At 34.4% G+C, this 21,666-nt stretch overlaps 1 protein-coding gene across 1 annotated transcript in view; it reads right to left on the reverse strand.

Moving 5' to 3' along the window:
• The window catches only part of Sntg1 (syntrophin gamma 1), a 250,178-nt gene that overhangs the window by 77,520 nt on the left and 150,992 nt on the right, over positions 1–21,666 (reverse strand). Inside the window, exon 12 of the mRNA XM_051197950.1 lies at positions 15,224–15,262. Coding sequence (XP_051053907.1) covers positions 15,224–15,262 — 39 coding nt within the window. The remainder of the gene's footprint in view (positions 1–15,223; positions 15,263–21,666) is intronic.

The raw sequence follows: 21,666 nt of genomic DNA on the forward strand, positions 1-21,666 counted from the left end.
CTATGTATTAATGTCTTCCTACGTACTTTGAGTTGGCCCTCAGTAGGCACTTGGCCACTCGCTGTGTTTCTTTTATACAGCTAATTCCAAGAACATGACTTCAATCAATAACTTTTTTAAAGAGGAAAGTTGACTTACAAATAGGATAGCTGTAAATATACAATTTTTAAATGGAATGTTGTCCGTCACAGAACATGGTGATATTAAGGAGCGAAGGAGGCTACACTACAAAACATACATGGTCTTTTTCAAGACTGAAATCTTAAAGCAAATTTGAGATGTATCAGTGCTACCTAAAAGAACAGAACCATCATCAACATGTTTCTGATAATAGTGCCACAAGTGATAAATTTACACTGGTTCTGACTTTATTCTCCCTGGAGATTTCAAACATCTCACTATGTCAGTTTCTGCACACTCTGACTCCAAATGCCCTCCAGTGCTATTTTGCTTATCCCATCAAAGATAAACAAATTTGATACATGGGCAGCATTATACAGACAATAAACAGAAGTTCTTTATGATAAAAATGTTCCTTTAGAACTGCCACATACATAATTAAAGGACAGAGCTCCCACTGCTCAGCAAAATGGGCACATTTAAATTAAATAAAATAAACAACATTTGAGAATTCCTGTTGTGTATAATCATTTTAAACACACTTGAAGAAGCATGACTCATGAAAATTCTGTATAGGAAAGGACACAAACTGAGGTTTACAATATGAATTCACTGAAAGGAACCTTTTCTTTCCCAGAACTTTAAGACCATAAGATTATCAGATGTTTCTTCACAATTTCATTATAGTCTGTAAAGAAATAAATTGTTTTGCTTTAAGCCCACATTATTTGTAATTCAATCTTGATGAAGTTCCAAGATCAGGTAACCTTGAGTGTAATATTACAGTGTGCCTTTGTATGTACATATTGTAAATTAACAATCTCAAAAAGGAATTAAGATATAAATTATCTAGAATTTGCATATGACATTCCATATGATAATGTCCTTTGTTGCTTAAAAATAAACTCAGTACTACACATTTTATTATAGTAAGATATATTTATAAAACATCAAATTATTGCATAAACAATATTCATCTACCTAGAGTGGTACATTAATTTCCAATTTAAAAATTACTTTCTTTAAACAGGTGCTCTGACTGTAATCTTGTTGTCTGAATTTTTTTCTTTTATTCTTCTCTTCTAGTGTGCTCCTCCTCCCTCCGATCTCTCCTCCTGATACCTCTTCTTCTTCTCTTCCCCTACCAACAGTCCATCTTAAAATATATTATACTTCCCTTACCAAGGTAGACACATGCATCCTTACTTTTTCCCTCCTTGTTACTTAGCCTCTGTTGTTTCCATGGACTTTAACATGATTATTTACATTATTTAACATGTAATGTCTACCTATAAGTGAACACATGCTATATTTATCTGTTTTGGTCTGAGTTACCTCACTCTTGATGAATTTTTTGTAATTACAACCCTTTGCCTAAAATTTTCATGATATCATTTTTAACAGCCATGTAATATTCTGTTGTGTGGATATACCACATTTTCTTTATTCATTCTTCTGTTGAGTAATATCTAGGTTGTTTACTGGCTACTATTAAAAACCTGCCATGAACATTGTTAAGCAATTGTCCATGTGGTATGATGGAGTACTCTTTAGGTATATGCCTAAAAGTGGTGTAGCTGGGTCCTGGGGTAAATTGATTATTAGATTTATGAGGAACCTCTATATGGTTTTCTATCATGGCTATATTAGTTTGAACTCCTGTCAGAAATTAAGGCATGATCTCCATGCTCCATGTCCTCTTCATTATAGCTGTCACTTTTGTTTGCTAAGAGCAAACATGTAAGATGGAAGTTCTAAGCAGTTTGATTTGTATTTCCCTGATGACTATGGACAATGAACATTTCTGTAAGTATTTCTCAATCATTTGAGATTCTTCTATTGAGAATTATCTGTTTAGATTTGTATTCCATTTTTAGTTATTTTGTTTATTGATGAATAGTTTCTTGAGTTCTTTCTATATTTTGCATATTTGCTGTCTGTCAGATGTATCAAAAGTCTGTTCCCATTCTGTAAGCATATGTTATTTGTATTGACTGTGTCCTTTACCTTACACAAGTTTTTCAATTTCATGAGATCCCACTTATAAATTGTTGTTCTTAATATCTGCACTATTGATGTTCTATTCAGGAAGATGTCTCCCATGACAATGAGTTCAAAGCTCTTCCTCACTTACTATTAAGGTCATTGTATATAATTTTATGTTTAAGTTGTTTATTCATCTTACCTGGAGTTTTGTTCAGGGTAAATGATATGGATCAATTTGCATTCTTCCACATGCTGACATTCATTTAAACCAGCACCATTTGTTGAAGATGTTTTCTTTTTTGCATTCCATATTTCTGACTTTATCAAAATTCAGGTGTCCTTAGGTGTGAAGAATTACATATGTGACTTAAATTTGATTTCATTGATCATCCTGTCTGTTTTCATGTCAGTACCATTAGCATGCACTTTTATACACTATAGCTCTGTAGTACAGCTTAAAACCAGGGATAGTGTTATTTCTGGAAGTTCTTTCATTGTACAGGGTTCTTTTAGTAATCTGGGGACTTATATTCTTTCATGTGAATCTAACTATTGCCCTTTCAAGTTCTGTTAAGAATTGTGTTTTTATTTTGATGGGGATTATTTTGAATATATAGATTGCTTTTGGTTGGACCGCCATTCTTTTTCAATGTTAATTCAACTGATGTATGAGCATGGAAGATCTTCCTATCTTGTGATATCTTCTTCAGTTTCTTTCTTCAAAGATTTGAACTTTTTAAACAATCTTTCACTTGATTGGTTAGAGTTATTCTAAGGTATTTTATATTATTTGAGGATATTGTGAAATGTGTTTCTTCCCTGATTTCTTTCTCAGCCTGTTTGTAATTTGTGTAATAGAGGGCTACTGATATTTTTTAGTTAAGCTAGCATACAGCCATTTCATTCAGATGTTTATCAGCTGGAAGTGTTCCCTGGGAGAATTTTGGAGGTTGCTTATGAATAGTAGCATGTTATCTGCAAATAACAAAACTGTGGCTATTGTAATTTTATAGAAATGGTAACTACAAATACCATTAAAATTACTTTTTAGAATTGTGAGCATAGGTAAACCATATTCTATAACAGAGTAAAATGTACTTTCTTCCAACTCATAAAGCAAAATTCATGAACTTTAAGAACAAAAATTCTATCAAATAAATATTACTGGCTGGGTATCCCAAGCACTGTTGTTTTCATGAAATCATTCTGTTCATGACTAAATAAACTCGGTGGTACAGCATCCAAATTAATGATTATTGAAATAAAAGCTTCATTTAAAATATATAAGTGATATGGTGCTCATGTTCACCCCCTGTCATCCCTGGAACAGAGCAAATAATACACATTGTAACCCTTTGTCTATCATCAGAAGAGAATCTGGAATTTATAAAACATTGTAGTGTAGCCGTGGGTTACCCTATTTATTGATTCCACTATAAATGGATTTGTCTCTCAATGAATTCTGGCAGCTTGGATATCATGCTAGAGGTTGCCACAGGAAAGGTGAGTGTCCAATTTTATGTTAATTTCATAAAAACTATAAAACTTCAGTTCAAAAGAGCAAGAAGTTACAACCAGAGTGACACAGTAAAATATATAACAATGCCTGCTACTGCTCCTGAAGCATGATTGTGCTATGATGGGCCTTGTGATTCACTGGTATCATAGCTTGATAAAACTGTTGATTGACTCCTTTCTTTGTGGGCTTCAGAAAAAGGGGCCAGAGGCCCTTAAATTAGAAATGATGTGTGGAGGCAACAGTGTCTCCATTCCATCTCGACTTAAGGCCAGGGAGTTCAAGATTGTTCTTTCTCCTCAAGGTCCATAATAGGATGTTTGGACAAAGGTGTGCTTACTAGATTTTTTTTCTTCCTCAGGGCCACAATTGGGATGTTTGGCAAAAGGCATGATTACTAGATATTTTGAGATTTAACTAGGAGGTTACTTTTCTTTGTTTCTTAAAACAATGGCAAGGAAGTCATTGTTGCCCCTTTTGCTTTGGGTAGAAAAGGGCTATGAGAAATAAATCAGGTTCTGGTGAAGTATTCACTGAGAACCCTCTCAAGTCTATATTCTGCCTTTTATCTCCTTTGTCCTCACTCTCCTATCCAGGTACTGTTCAACAGGTCAGGTGGCCAAAAGTTATATGAAATCCTTTCTCCCCAAGGACAGGCTTAGAAGTATCATGTTGTAATCTCATTTCTATAACTCCTACACATATATTACTACATGAGACAAAGCAGGAAGTAGGGATAAAGTCAATTACCTGATGTGTTGAAGCTTTTTTCCACATCATAGCATTTTTCAGAGGTGTGTTCTCTGAAATATGAATGGATCATGAAAATACTACTCTTGCCACTGCAATAATCCTACATTGATACACAGCCGAGTGGAGGTGATTGTGGATATTTTAGTAGGTAATAGATATTTGGGAATAAGGTCCCTTAGGGCATGCTCTTAGAGGATAGAGCTTTCCTGTTACTCCTTGCCCATGTTATAAAAGAAAATATAATACTACTATTCTGATAAAGGAATATAGCAATAAAATGATCCCTAATGACATTCTACTACACTTTTAGATTACATGTTAATTAAAAGAACACACTACTGATTAGTAATTGGTTGAAGGGAGAAATCAAATGGAAATTATAAAACTACTACAATTGATTGAAAAGACCAACATATGAAATCTATAGGAAACAATAAAGGAACAATAAGGATTTTGAGTATACACACGACAAATGAATGATAAAATATAAGTGATTGATCTCTTAGTGGGAGTAGACTAATAAACATACAAATCAAAACATTGTTTTAAACTTCATAAATATGTGTGACTATGATGTATCCATCTCAGAATAAATGATTTTGAAAGTAATTTCTGTGTCTTATTGAGGCTGTTGCATTGCCCAACAGTTTGGGGTATTAAGAAGAGTAGCTGAGGCCACTGGAGAAATTGGTAGAAGTAAATCTCCCTTTTCTACTTCACATAATCTTCCAAGGCTAAATGCATATTATTTGCTCTCTTTGCTCTCTGCTAGGTTTTCTCTTTTAGCCACACTTAGGAAGGTCTTTATAAAGATCTTAACTTTGTTCTTTATATAGAAATCCTGTAATGAATTAAATATCAAAATATGATGATACCTAAGGAATTAATATCTGTTCCTTTTCCAGCACATCATGTTTGAAACAGTTTCTAAGATATCATCATATTTCAAGTCATTAGGTGCTGTAAGATTTTCCTTAGCAAAAATTACCCAAGGGCTCTGCTTTCCTAAAACACTTAATAGGCAAAGTTAAAATATTTTATTAAGTGATAGTTGACCCATAATATTTTATGTATATTCAGTATATATAATATATGTTTTCACAGAACTAAACCTCTTATTTTATGTATTGTTGGAAATGCAAATATTTTGCATTTTAAATATTTTGGTCACTAAAACAAACATATATTAAGAAGATGCAATTTTGTCCTATTGCAAAAATTGCTCATTATTCAAATTGTGATTAAAATTCACTCATGCTTCAGTCAGTTGGATTACATAATTAAAAAGCAATTTTCCATCATAGATTATTGCTCATTGGCTAGTTAAAACTGACTCCAAATGTTTGTCAACATTTATTGTTATGTTCAAAAAATTTATTTTGCCAATAGGTAGATCATTGCATTTGTTGGAAGAAATAAAAATTAAAAAAAACAAGAAATCTCTATTTGGTGAAAGAAATTAACAGACAGTATACTTTCCTTACTACAGAAATGTCTGGGATCTTGTTCTACACAGAATTAATCTGTTCCAGATTTAAGAATATAAAATGCTATATTTTTTTATACCTCAAATATACATAATAATTTAAAATGGTATAGTTCAGTGTTGAAACTTTCTCACATTGTTAGAAGTTTAAGTTTGAAAACCTTATGTGCCATGTAGGCTTCTTCTTTTGCATACGAAAGATGGCATTTCACTACAAGTTAACAATAATTTAGATCCTTACTAAAATAATTTGTGCAAACAAATATATAGGAGAAAGTGAAATTTTCCAGTCTGCTCTCATTATTGGCAGCTCCCCTCTCTATAGATGTCATCTTCAATCTTAAAAACTAATATCTATAAATAAGATAATCTAACTGAATAATTTTTCAATCTGCTCTTACTTTAATTTAGAATTTTAATTTCTGCACATGCTAAACCATTTAACTGCCGTGACATCCCTGGGTCACAATAAATCCCTTTATATGCACGTTGGCATGTCTACAACTATGGCATGACAAAAATATTCATGTTACCTGCCATAAGCTGGTAGGGCAGTTATGTAGCTTTCAGTTTTATACTACACAGAATTTCTGTTAACAGAATTCATTAAAAAGAAATAATTGTTGTAAACTTTTAAGTACAAATGGAATACCAAATTTGATACAAATACAAAAACTCTCTAAATATATGTAATGGATCATCTGGTTGAATATATTTATGAACATGTATCTGTTTTAAAGCAAATTTTGATAACCATATGCTTTATAAATATAAATCAAGCCTTTTAGTTTGAATGATGATAACTGTAACTTTATAATATATACAGTCATTATTCATTAGTGTGTGATCAAGCATAGTTAGAGCACATCTTGGCTCACTATGATTTCCTAACCTATACTTCACCACAGTGAAATTATATGTAATTAAATTCATGCCTTTCTTTTGGATTCTCAAATGCATTATTTAAACTAACTGCAAATATAAATTCTCAAATATATTATTTGAACATAACTGCAATAGTCATGTCTTTGATGGTATTGGTTCTAGGAAGATATTTTTATTAATTTGCAAAAGAGAGCCTTTATAATTGTTTCATATTTCCAAGTAAAATAACCCTACCTGTAAGGAACTGTGCACCATCTCTATGTTGACTTTCACAATTCATCGTGAAAGTCCTGTCTTCCAAGTATACTCCTCATACAGAAATCATGGACATTAATAGCAAAAACAAAAACCAGTCCTGCCATAAAAAGGCTTCCTGTCTAATATTACATTAGATTATGTGTGTCTCCTCTTCTTTGTGTATGTAAAGAACAGCCTTAATAATTACTTACTGTTCATCTCCCCACTCAATCTTCCTAATCCCTCATGTTCTCTTCCCCCTCCTCTTCTCCCCTCTCCTGCTTCTACCTCCCTCTTCTCTGCCCCCATGCTCTCAATTTGTTCAAGGGCTCTTGTCCCTTTCACCTTCACAGGAGGACTATGTATGTCTCTCTTATGGTCCTCCTTGTTTCCTAGCTTTTCTGGAGGTGTGGATTGGAGATTGGTAAACCTTTGCTCTATGCCTAAAATCCATATATAAGTGAGTACATACCATGTTTGCCTTTTTACAACTATGTTATCTCACTCAGGATGGTTTCTTCTAAATCCATCCATTTGCCTGCGAATTTCAAGATTCCATTTTTTTTTCTAAGTAGTACTACATTGTGTAAATGTACCACATTTTCTGAATCTATTCTTTGGTTGAGGACATCTAGGTTGCTTTTAGATTCTGGCTATTACAAATAATGCTGCTATGAACATAGTTGAACAGATGCCCTTGTTGTACAAATGTGCATCCTTTGGGTATGCTTAAGAGTGGAATTGCTCAGTTTTGAGGTAGACTGACTCCCTGATTCCTAACAAACTTCCATACTGATTTCCAAAGTGGTTGTACAAATTTGCACTCCAACCAGCAGTGGGAGAATGGTCCCTTTCTTTACATCCTTTCTAGCATAAACAGTCATTGGTGTTTTTGATTTTAGCCATTCTGACAGTAGCAAGATGGTATCTGAGAGTTGTTTTAATTTGCATTTCTCTGATGGCTAGGGATGTTGAGCAGTTCCTTAAGTGTCTTTCAGCCATTTTAGAATCCTCTATTGAGAGTTCTTTAGTTCTGTACCCCACTTTATAATTGGATTATTTGGTGTTTTGGTGACTAGCTTCTTGAGTTCTTTATAAATTTTAGAAATCAGTCCTCTGTAACATGTGTGGTTGTTGAAGATCTTTTTCCATTTTGTGGGCTGCCATTTTGTCTTGTTGACTGTGTCCTTTACCTTACAGAAGCTTTTTAATTTCAGAAGGTCACATTTATTAATTGTTGATCTCAGAGTCTGTGCTACTGTTGTTATGTTCAGGAAGTGGTCTCCTGTGCCGATTCATTCAAGGGCATCTCCCACTTTTTCTTCTAAGAGATTCAGTGTGGCTGGATTTATGTTGAGGTTTTTGATCCATTTGTACTTAAGTTTGTGCATGGTGATAGATATGGATCTATCTTCAGTCTTCTACACGCCAGCATCCAATTATACAAGCACTATTTGTTGAAGATCTTTTTTTCCCCCTTTGTATAATTTTAGCTTCTTTGTCAAAAATCAGGTGTCTGTAGAAGTGTGGGTTAATATCAGGATTTTCAATTCGATTTCATTGGTCTATGTGTCTATTTTTATGTCAATACCAAGTTATTGTCAGGACTATAGCTCTATAATAGAGCTTGAATGCAGGGATGGTGATGGCTCTATAAGTTCCCTTATTATACAGAGGCGTTTTGGCTATCCTGAGTCTTTTGTTTTTCCATATAAAGTTGAGGATTTTTTTTCAAGGTCTGTGAAAAATTGTTCCATTATTTTGATGGGAATTGAATTAAATCTATAGATTGCTTTTAACAAGATTGCCGTTTTTTACTGTGCTGATCCTACCCAAGAGCATGGGAGGTCTTTCCATTTTCTGGTATCTTCTTTAATTTCTTTCTTTAAAGACACAAAGTTCTTGCTATACAGGCCTTTTACTTGTTTGGTTAGAGTTACCTCAAGATATTTTATGTTGTGTGTAGCTATTGTAAAAGGTTATTAACTTCTGAGAATTAATGCATAACTCAAGATTTTACTAAGTTGATTGACAGGTTTAAGCTTCATTTTGTCTGTGATTTAAAATATGTGAATCTACAGGTCACATTGGCTAAAAGATCTTTCTTCTGTTATAATGATCCTAAATAATTTCAGAAAATACATAAAGGGTATATAACAGAACACAAAGGTAACAAAAAGTATCAGCTATTGTTATGTATATTTTAGCAGCATGTTTCAGAAATGTAAGGGTAACCCAGTAGTAAAAAGAAGAATGTATGTGACATTGCATGGAATCTGTCATAATGCATAATTGCTACATACATTTTCTTAAAAGAAATTTGCAGTTGACTGTTATGATTGAAGAGTGAAATGGAATCAGATACAGTTTAAGTAGCATGATATATTTCCACTGTACATCTCCAGATTCATTGTGATGCTTATCATCTTGCTTTGATTCTGAGATGTCAACTTGTAGATCCTTTGTAAACACAAATGTTTGCTTTCATAATTACGTTGGGAGTGAGGATACGAGAAGAAATATGTGGATAAAAACAGGAAGAGACAGAAGACCCTGGCCTTTGTCTAACATGTCTTCACAGAGCTTGATTGAGAGCAAGGCCTTATGTAGGAATTCATGTCTTCTTATCAGTGCCTCTATCTAATCTACTCTCAATTATTACATAGGAAATAAGATTCACTGGGACACAAAATAGGTCGAATGATGTTTATTCGGCAAGAAATGACTTACACCTGAAACAGATGACCACAGTGGGTTCCCTCTCCAAGGATGCCACCTGGATGTTCTCCACTACCCAATCAGGAAGCAAGAGAGTGAACTGGGGTTCAGGACCCCATCCCTGGCCTCCCCCAGGTCACATCCACACCCGTGCCCACTCCCCAATAGACATGGTCAGTGCAACAGGTGCAGGCAGGGTGGATATCTCACTATACTTAATCATATGCACATATATTTGAAAAAGAAACATTACTAAAGTATAATTGTCACATCAAAGCCCATACACTAATAGTGGCTGACTTCAACACCCCCTCTCACCAATGGGTAGGTCTGCAAGTCAGAAAATTAATAGAGAAATAATCGAGCTAACAGATGTTATGACACAAATGGGCTTAACAGATATCTGTGGACAATTCTACCTAAACACAAAATAATATATTTTTTTTCTCATCACTCCAAGGAACCTTCTTTAAAATTGTCTACATACACAGTCACAAAGCAACACTCAACAGATAACAAAAAACAAAACAAAGCAAGACAAAACAAAAAATGAGTAAATCCCTGTATGTTATCTGGTCACCATCTCTTAAAGTGAGAATTGAATCACAATGATGGAGGTAGAAAGAGTGTAGCAGCCAGAGGATCAGGGAGATTGCTGTGAGATGTGTATCCTAGTAATGTCAGATGCTACACCCATAATGTCTCATCAGTCTCATCAACATGACTGCTTAAACAGGAACGTAACAAGGACAAAAGAAATGCTGAGCTCAGGAGAAATACTCTTTCTAGGGAAGAACAGAACAGTTGGTTATCTAATATCAAATTTTATCCCTGAAAATAAATATACAAGCAATATTAGCCAGACTGTGTAGTTTGTATTTACATAGTTAGTAATGTTTTTACACATACATATACATGATCAAATATGTATTTGTCAACTATTAATGATAAACGAAGCCACAAATATCAAGAATAGAAATGAGAATTGGAGAGGTTTTGGAAGGAGAAAAAAAGAAGGGGGACATGATGTAATCATACTATAATATCAAATATAAATAAGGAAATTGAAGGAAAACTATTTTTAATGAAAAAACTGAGTTAATAAAAAGTTCTATTCCAATGTTGTGCTCAGTCACAACAAAGATGTTTACAACAAACTCATTTTCTGCATGACAGGTTCAGATATCATTGAGGAAGGATTGGCCAGAAAGTTTGTAACCGACATATGATCAGATGATTTGCTGTGAAATTGAATCTTATAGGAATTTCATAAGTAGAAGCCCCACTACATGGCTGCCAAACGAAGACCTGAATAATGATACCAATGGGCATGGTACTATGGGAATTGTATTTTTTTAATGGTGTTTCTGGGTAGTGAATTCAGACCTTCCTGTTTGTGTTAACTACTTTACAGTGTGATTTATCTTTCAAGTCTCCTATAAGTGATTCTTATTTAATTTGCTGTGTACTACTCTAACCTGGGTATACATAGAGGTGGTAATCTACGATGAGGAAAATAATTACACTGTGTTAAACTTTGGTATTACAAGTGACAAAGGTAATTTACGTCGAAAAGTATGAGCCAACTTAATATAATCACTATAAATACTTAAATTAATGAAAACCAAACTTAAGCTCACTCAATCATCATTGGCCAAAAATGTTGTTATGTAACTATGAATTTCAAATAAGATGGATCAAATGAAGCAAATTCATCAATACATGAAAGTAAGCATTTCTTTCTATTCTGCATTTTATCATTCATCATTATGAAGTATTTCATAAAATAAATTAGTAAAAATATCTTTGTCTATTATTCTTTTGTTAGAAGGCATATTAAAATGTAGTTATTATTGTATGTAAAGAAAGGCTGTAGGATTATTTAGGTTATGAAGTATAGTAAATTAGCTTTTTGACTCAGACACACTTACAGAGGTTAGAAAGAGGAAGGCAGGAGATGTTCTAAATCCATTCAGAGATCAAAAAAGTAGTTATCATGTTTACTTTTGTAAGATACACAAAACCTACAAATTTCCATCTTTTTCTATCTTACAACTAAAGAGATCTACCTAATTATGGCTGCTCAGACTTTCTTCCAAGGCTCTTTCTTTATATTCAAACAATTTTGATTGGGACTGAATTGAATCTGTAGACTGCTTTTGGCAAGATTGCCATTTACTTTGGTAGCTGTTGGCTTGCTATATATTGCTTTTATTATGTTTAGGTATGTTTCTGTTATCCCTGATAACATTAATCCCCTTTATCATGAAGGGGTGTTGGATTTTGTCAAAAGCTTTTTCAGCATTTAGTGAGATGATCACGTGGTTTTTCTTTTTCAATATGGTGGATTACATTGATGGATATTTTTATGATGAACAATCCCTGTATCCCAGGGATGAAGCCTACTTGGTCATGCTAGATGATTTCTCTGATGTATTCTTGGATTCCATTTGCCAGTATTCTATTGAGCATTTTTGCAACAATGTTCATGAGGGATGTTGGTATGTTGTTCTCTTTCTTAGTTGTGTCTTTGTGTGGCTTGAGTGCCAGGGTGATTAGCCTGGTGAAAAGAGTTTGACAATGACACTTCTGCTTCTATTGTATGGAACACTTTGAGGAGAATTAGTTTTCTTCACAGACCTTGAAAGAGCAATCCTCAACTCTATATGGAAAAACAACAGACCCAGGATAGCCAAAACAACCCTGTTAGAATAAAGGAACTTCTGGGAGCATCGCCATCCCCCACTTCAAGTTCTGCTAGTATAGAGCTATAGTGCTGAAATCAGCTTGGGATTGGCACAAAAATAGGCAGATAGACTAATGGAATCAAATTGAAAACCCTGATATTAACCCACACACCTATAGAAACCTGATTTTTTTTTTTACAAAGAAGGTAAATTTATACAATGGAAAAAATAAAGCATCTTCAGCAAATGGTGCTGGTATAACTGGATGCTACTGTGTAGAAGACTGCAGGTAGATCTATATCTATCAAACTTAAGGGCAAATGGATCAAAGACCTCAACATAAATCCAGCCAAACTAAACCTCTTAGAAGAGAAAGTGGGAGGTACCCATGAATGAATTGGTACAGAAGACTGCTCCCTATAACATCAGTAGCACAAACTAAGATGGACAATTAATAAATAGGACCTCCTGAAACTGACAGGCTTCTGTAATACAAAGGACATAGTCAACATGACAAAACGGCTGCCCACAGAATTGGCAAAGATATTCACCTACCCCAGATTGACAGAGGGCTGATTTCCAAAATATACAAGAACTCAAAAAGTTGGTTACCAAAACACCAAATAATGCAATTGAAAAGTGGGGTATAGAACTAAGTAGATAATTCTCAATGGATGAATCTAAAATGGCTGAAACACACTTAAGAAAGTGCTCAACATACTTATTCACAGGAAAATGCAAATCTAAACAATTCTAAGATACCATCTTACTGTTGTCAGAATGGCTAAAATCAAACCCACCAAAGACAGTGTATGCAGGAGAGGATGTGGAAAAGCCAGAATACTCTGGTGGGAGTGCAAATTCATACAGCCACTTTCGAAATCAGTATGGTGGTTCCTTGGGAAAATGGGAATTTGTCTAACTCAAGATCCAGTAATTCTACTCTTAGGCATATACCCAAAGGAAGGACATTCATACAACAAGGACATCTGTTCAACTATGTTCATAGCAGCATTATTTGTTATATCCAGAACCTATAAGCAACCTAGATGCCCTTCAACTGAGGAATGGATGAAGAACATATGGTATATTTACATAATGGAGTACATATCAGCAGAAAAACACAATAGAATCCTGAAATTTGCAGGGAAATATATGGAACTAGAATAAACCATACTGAGTGAGGTAACCAAGTCACAAAAAAGACAAACACTGTATTCCCTCATATATGGATTTTAAACCTAGAGCAAAGAATTAACAGGCTACAATTCACACACCAGAAAAGCTAGGAAACAATGAGGACCCAGAGAGAGACATGCATGGTCCCCCAATAAGGTTAAAAGGACAAAAATCTCAAAAGCAAATCGGAAGCATGTAGGGAGAAAAGAGGGCGTTATTATAAAGAGAAGGGGAAAAGAGGATGGGAGAGGTGGGTATGAAGGAACAGGAAGATTGATGTAGGGAAAGAATAAAGGAGAACAAGAAAAGAGATACCATAATAGAGGGAGCCATTATAGATTTAAGGAGAAATCTGGCACTAAGGAAATGTCCAGAGATATACAAGGATGAATTCAACTAACAATCTAAGCAATAGTGGAGAGGCTACCTTTAATGTCCTTCCACAATAATGAGATTGATGACTACCTTATATGTTATCCTAGAGCCTTCATCTAGTAGCTGATAGAAGCAGAAGCTGATAACCACAGCTAAACACTAGCTGAATTCCTGGAATCTAGTTTCAGAGAGGAAGGAGTGATGAATAATGGAGTCAAGACCAGGCTACAGAAACCCAAGAGACAGCTGACCTGAACAAGGGGGAGCTCATGAACTCTCAGACTCATAGCTGGAGAAACCGACATTGTACCAACTCAGAATCCCTGAACATGGGTGTCAATTAGAAGTCCTGGGCAATCTAAGGGACCTCTGATAGTGGAACCAGATTATATCCCTTGTGCATGAAAGAGCTTTGGAAGCACATTCCCTATGGAGGGATACTCCGTTAGCCTAGATGCAGGAGGGAGGGCCTAGACCCTGCTCCAAATGACTGGACAGATTTTGATGATCCATCCTGGAAGGCATCACCCTCCCTGTGAAGTGGGTGGGGAATGTGATGGGAGGAGTGTTGGGGGGCATTGGAGGGAGGGAGAAGAAACTGAAATCGATATGTAAAATAAGAAAAAATTATATACACACATATATATAAAGAGCAATGCATGTTTAGAATGTGAGGGATGGCTATAATGGATCAATAGGATATTATTTTTATTCTATGAATTAAGTCAACCTTTCTGGAAGTCTTTCAACCTATTAGGTACTGAGATCAATTTATAGTGTTTATTTATATTAATATACATAAGATACTGGAGAGAGGGTTCAGCAGTTAGGAGCATTTGTTCTAGAGGACCAGGGTTCAGTTCTCAGCACCCGAATGACACTTATAATCATCTGAAAATCCAGTTATAGAGCATTGACACTTGCTCTGAAGGCATTCCATGAACAAGAGTAAAGACAGAAAAATACATAAAATAATATGTAACTTAAGATATACTAAAGATATCTTTTAAAAGACTATATCTATTTTCTCAGAATTGTACACAAATTAATATAACAATTTTGGCAAAAATAGTTTTTGTCTTAGATTACATATCTTTAAAACCTACTCTGCATGTATTCAGTGAAGCAGATATATTAAAATAACTAATGAATTCATTTTCCCTGAAGGTAGTTTATAGTACTAATTATTTCTGTAGAAGAATCAGGTGTCATCAAGATTACTTCCATAAAAGACACATTGAAAAAGTATGATTTGGTTTTCAAAGTATTACTTGATCTTACCTGCTGGTTTACAGGGAAATTTCTGTTGATTTTTTTGATCTGTAATGATAAATTAATTAATAAATCAGTGAGAATAAAAAGGATGAGAAAATGTCCCTGCATATACCTAATGATTGAATTTTAAACATTATTTTATATTATGCAGGTGTGAGGATGCAGACCTCTACTTTCAGCCTTTACGAGACAGAGTTAGGTTAACCTCTGTGAGGTAAGTCTAGCCTGCCCTGTGCAATGAGTCCCATGGCAGCCAAGAGCACATAGTTAGAACCTGTCGTCTGAGAGTGGATTATGCTGTATTAAAAAGGTATCTCAACATTCTAAAATTGTTACATGTAAGCCCATTTTAATTGGAGATCATGCACAATTTCATATGTAAAGATTCTGAAAATTTAATAGTAATTTTTAACTTATAAGTAATGAGTAGTATAATTTCCATGTGATTTAAAAGAGCATCTGCCGTGAATCTAAAGAAAGTAGGCTTACTATTCAACATCACACTACCAAATCATAGCACATCAAATCCCCTTTAATATTCAAGGGAACATATTTTTTCAGTCAGCATCTAAACACAAAGCCATTTTTATTTTTTAAAATGTAATGTATTATATTGTGTAAGAATCTAAATTCCACAGAAATATCTCCTTTGAAGTATTTCATGAAAGAAACTTGCAAAAAAGAAATGAAAGCAGATGTTCATAGATAACACACATGTAAGAATACACATATGTAAGAGTACACAGATGAATTAAATCCATTATTCTCCATCAGGGCTATAGAGAAGTTTAACACCAGGTTTATATAGTATAAACTTTCATCAATTTAAATATAGATATTTTATATGATAAATTATGCAATTGATGAGTTTTTTTTAAACTTCCATTAATTATCCAATATCATGGAATGGGCAATTAGAAGCCTGTTGGCACAAAGTTTAAAAATTATCACAACCTCCTCCATGAGTACAAATTGACTTTGTAGGTATATGTTATTTACAATGTAAAACTGGAGGAAAATTCTCAGAGAAATATATTTTGGGAAATTTTGAGAATGTTTATTCAGAAACCACGTTCTTTCTCCACTGTTACAATGTTACCCTGATCCAATTACCCTCACCTCACACACAGTGTCATCTAATACCCGTTGCCAAACTTAATATTTCTTTTCTCATAATGATTGCAAATTAGAAATGAAGAAATTTATGGCTAGTAAACATCACATACTAATCCAACTGAAATTTCATTGAACTTCAGTAAAACTATACCTTGAATTATTTCCTTTTTAGAAATAATTATAGAAGTGGACTAATGTTTTGTGTGGAGCTTTTTGTCCTCAATAGTGCACTATGAGAATTTATAACTTGACTGTCTATGTCTGAACAATGATCTGAAAGCCCTTATTTGGAACAAGTATTGGCCATGTACACAGGCACTACAAGGCAGGACGCAATAATTATATAGTATGTGTGGGGGACAGGAAGATTGCTGAACCCCAGGACTTGAATATATTACTCACATAAACCTAGCACCAAACATCCTTCCCTCTGCCCCCCCCCCCCACAGGTACACACTCAAGCACTCCTACACACATAGAACACCTTATATAATGTTATTCCAATAAAGAGATAAAATACATTTGATCAGATTTAACATCTATTTATGATTACAAAAAGCACTTTTAAGAGAAGTGAGAAAGAGGACGTCTATAACCAATAAAGTGATAGATGATAAATTCATAATAAAACATAACTTAATAGTGAAAGACTGAACCTTTATACTATACTAAGGACTAAGACAATGGAAAGGTTAATAAAAGTGATTCCACTATATGCAACAAAGGCAAATAAGGTACTTAAAGAGTATTATAAAGAACGAAATATAAAATGCAGCTATTATATGTCATCAAAATAAATGAAAGAAAATGTAAAGAAACACAAAACCATACTTCAATAATGGAATTTATGACTCCCTACTTCAGGATCAGTATCTTACTAATTATATAGATTTATTGAAATTCTATTACATAGTTTTTTTCCCCTTGGAAGAAAAGAGAAAAATCTTTGTTAGGCTGGATTTGAGTCAGAAGTGTAGCAATTCCTATAGCAAAGTCTGGCTATGATCCTTCACACTGGAAAAAGCACAAAAGAAAAATTTTCTTAAATTCACAGGGAATCTGAAGTGGCCATAATCACACAAATACTTTGAAAAGTGAATGTATTTACATTGTCTTAAGTTCTTCAAGTAATGTTTGACAGCTTACATTTTATTATGTTTTGTTTGCTTTTTGATAAGACAATTAGAGAATTGTTCATGATGTGATAGGTGAAATTGCTCTTCATCTCCCCTTTCCCAGGGAAAGCATTACCAAAACCACTGGATCTGGACCACCACCGGGCATGTGGGTGAGTTGAGGTGGTCATGAAACAACTGTCCTCAGAAAGTTGTCTGGTTGATTTATGCATATTGAAAACTGAAGAATGAATTTGGATCAACCCTTTTCCATGCAAAAAATCAGATCAAAATGAATTCCAGCCTTAAATATAAACACCCAAGCTATCAAAATCCTTGAGAATAAATATACTAGAGATCCTGCAGGAAAAAGAGAAGTTTTGGGGAAGCATGTTGATGATAACTTAGCAAATAAGTAAAGCTTTTAATCCACAGAGCTAAGGGTAACCTTAATGAAGCTTCCCATATGAAAGTGCAGAAAACCTCAGCTACATAAAGGCCTCCATGCACACAGAAGTTCCAAAGAACCAAAATATTGAGTGAATCCTAATTCACTAGTGTTTGAATGTTCAAACTTTGTTCATAACTGAAGTTGATGCATAGAGCTGAATGGCCTTTAGGTTCATAAGATGGAACTGGTGTAGAAGACATATTTATTCATGAACATTACAAAGATGATAATTGAAGACAAACATTACTCCAAATCTTATAAGAATGTATGCCCAATGTTTCTTTTAAAATGATTGCCTCATTTCCTCTTTATTCTTATCTTATCTACCTCTGATTCATGTTCTCTTATTCCTTATTTTAAACATGCACAGACACACCTACCAACAGCAAACATTCTGAGTCTTTAGTACTGCCTCTATGCATATGATTTTAGGATGCTTATGTCTTGGAAAGAGTAATTCTCTCTCTCAATAGCAATTAATTATCTGTAGCATGTCTAGACATGGGGTTCTACAGCATTACATTAATATTAATTCATATCATTACTTGGGTCTTGTTTAGGAAGCATTGTTGTTAAGATTTTATGAGTGTGGCTTTTCTGTCATATGTGGGAGCACAATCTCATGGAAAACACCTTGTTCCTCTGACTGTTTGAAATCTTTCTATGCACTTTTCCACAATGTTACCTTAGCCTTAAGAGGTATGGTATGAAGATTTACCAATTGGAATTGGCCATGGTCAGTTGTCTTCTGCAACTTGGCTCTCAGTGTTTTTTTTTTTTTTTGCTGTATTTAACAGTTTCTATGGTACAGAGTAAGACTTTTTACCGTGGAGATGACATCACTCCAGACATGAATTTACATTGTCATGAGTTACAACATTCTACAAGCTCTTTCTGATGTATTGTCCATGCTAGTGCTTCTGCTAATTCAAGTGGAGGGAAGAACAGAAAAAAAAAAAAAAAAAGATTTGCATTTGTTTTTGTTTTAAGAGGCCAAACTTGAGCTCAGAGTTTATCCAGTGATTCCTTATGTTAAAAAGTCATAAAAATACTCAGATCTTCACAAAAAAATATAAGGACCTCTTATGCAAACAAAGGAAGTAACAATAAACATATTTATATGGCACAGTGTAATATCTGACTGAACTTTCATACATCTTATTTTTCAATTATATCTGTTTCAGTTGCCACCTTTATGATCACTGTGCAAACACACACATATACACACACAGAAATACCCACACATTTTCATACATATACAGTCATATACTAATGAACACTCATATACACACATATATATCCACTCATAAAAATGCATACCTAATAATTCACATATGCTCATATGTGAAATCACAATCACTCACAAAATCTCTCTCATGCACACTTTCATAATAACTCCCACAAACCCTCATGTACATACTCACACATACACACTCAGACTCACATTGAAGCACACCAGTTTGATTAGTAGGCTAGAAGTAAGTAGACTACCACTATCCAAACCATCCCTGTGTAGAAATTTACCTTTAAAGATCTCATCTTTATTGGTTTCACCAATTTCAAGAATGTTGACATGCAGGAAAATTAAAGGGTTATGATAAAGGAAATTTTTATAATGTTCATGTATATAATAAATAATTCTAAATCTTAGGGTTAAAAAATCCAATCATCTTTAGAATAATTGAAGCAGAGGAACTGCATGTATATAGTGCGTATGTATAGTGTTTGATATTGGGCACTAAAAAATGTCATAAAAGTCTATAGAGTTACCATTTTGATGATAATGAAGTGAGAAACAGAATTACAGTAGAGCATTTCAACTCAGGAAAGGATAGGTAGGTTAATACATAAGGAGAAAGCACAAATTAAAAGAGGGTTGTTTAAGTTTCCAAGAAATCATATTATTTTGTACTTGCCTAAAATTATACACTACACACACATAGCTGAAAGAAAGTTAAGCTTCTTAGACTGACACTGTTCCCCAAAAGAACCATGAGACCAACAAATCCTTCACTCCAGGAATGAGAAACCTACTTTTGAAGACTTTGTTAGAATACTCCAAATGATTCCAAAAACAATATGGATTATCCAAGTAGTCTTTGGTTGCCTCTCTGGAGTTGAGGATCAGTCTCTATTGCTGAGATACCATGAAGATACACACTGGACACATGATGCCAATGAATAGAGCTGCAAGTAATATCAAAGCTTCTTTCCTATAATGTAACTTTCACTGTTCTCAAAAATATTATGCAAAATTCCAAGCAGTGGAAGCGATTAAAAAGGACTACCCAGCTGTAACACCTGTGAGACATAATAATGATCAGCATGGCAAGACATGCACAAAGGTGTTGGAAGTGGCACTCATATGTCTATAGCAAATAATAGGACCCGGGATCCATTTAGTAAAAAGAAAATTGTTCCTGGTCCAAGAAACCTAGCCACACCTCTGGGACTAGTGATGTCAGAGATCCTAAAAAAGAATCTATTATCACCACTGTGTTAGATCACTATAATTCTCCATACATTTCATATTTTATCTTCATACCCACAGAAGTAAATAGAGCCCTCTTCAAAGAATCATCTCTTTCCAGTAAATGGGGACAAGCAGGTAATATCACAATTAGACACAATAAGACATCAATAAATCAGGCACCAAAAATACAAGTATATCATAGCTTGTGCATGTATAACTTACAAAACATTATGGAAGAGAGAAGAGAAAGATGTTAAGGGCCAGAATACCAGAAAGTCTGCTGTAAAACAGCCTCTATTAGAAATGACTGCATAAATAAGAACAGATCAGACATATTAACATGGGATGGGGAAAATTTCATGCGGTCTCACACGTAGATGAAGAAATATAGTGAGAAAAATTAATTTATATGACAAAGCAATCAGCCTTGAAATCCTACACACACAAACATCAAAATGGAGTCAGCAAATTCTACTTGTACATTTGTGTATGGTAACCTCTGCATGATAACTTGGAACTGACCAACTTTGCTGAGTAATGTTCAAATCTAAAAGACCTTTGTCCTAAGTTTCACATGATCTTCTGTCTTTCTAAACAGAAGATACAGATTCTCTTCAGTGCTATGCTTGTCCTCATATGGAATTCATATGAGGGTTACTTTCTCCATATAGTGTTGAGTAGGGACTATATTCTGCTGAAATATGTTCCTGTCATTGTGAAAACACTGTGAATCATGTTTTAGCAGGGCTCCAGGTATTAGGAGTTTGCTGGGGCCCATGTATAGAGAGAGGCCACTATTCAGTGCTTGTAGATTTGAGACTGATGAGTTGTATTTTGTTAAACGAACTGACCAGAAAGAGAGGCAAAGAGATGTTAGGCCAACTGATCGAGGGTTCAGTTCAAAGACATGTCATTTACAGTATAAAAACAGCAAAACTTTAGCTTCCCATGCTGACTTTACTTGAGATATGTTGGTAGAAATACATTCTGTCCAAGTTGCAAAAACAGAATAAAAATATGACTACCAGTTTTTACACAAGGTAGCACCTGACTCGCTATTGTTTTTACTATCACCTTAGTGACTGCATCAAGTTATTTGATTTTACTTCACATATCTGACACCTACATGTCTGACAATCACTGAGAATAACACATTAGCTAAGCGGTGCATCTGACAATACAAAAAGGAAGAATTGATGTGACAGTCGTGCCTGCCAAAAAGCTCTTTCTGCAGCCTCTGAACACAGCCTTTCGTTCAACTTCAAGGAGACCTGCTATCTGTGAGGCCTTATTC

The sequence above is a fragment of the Phodopus roborovskii genome, unplaced genomic scaffold, assembly GCF_943737965.1.
Source record: "Phodopus roborovskii unplaced genomic scaffold, PHOROB, whole genome shotgun sequence".
NCBI lineage: Eukaryota > Metazoa > Chordata > Mammalia > Rodentia > Cricetidae > Phodopus > Phodopus roborovskii.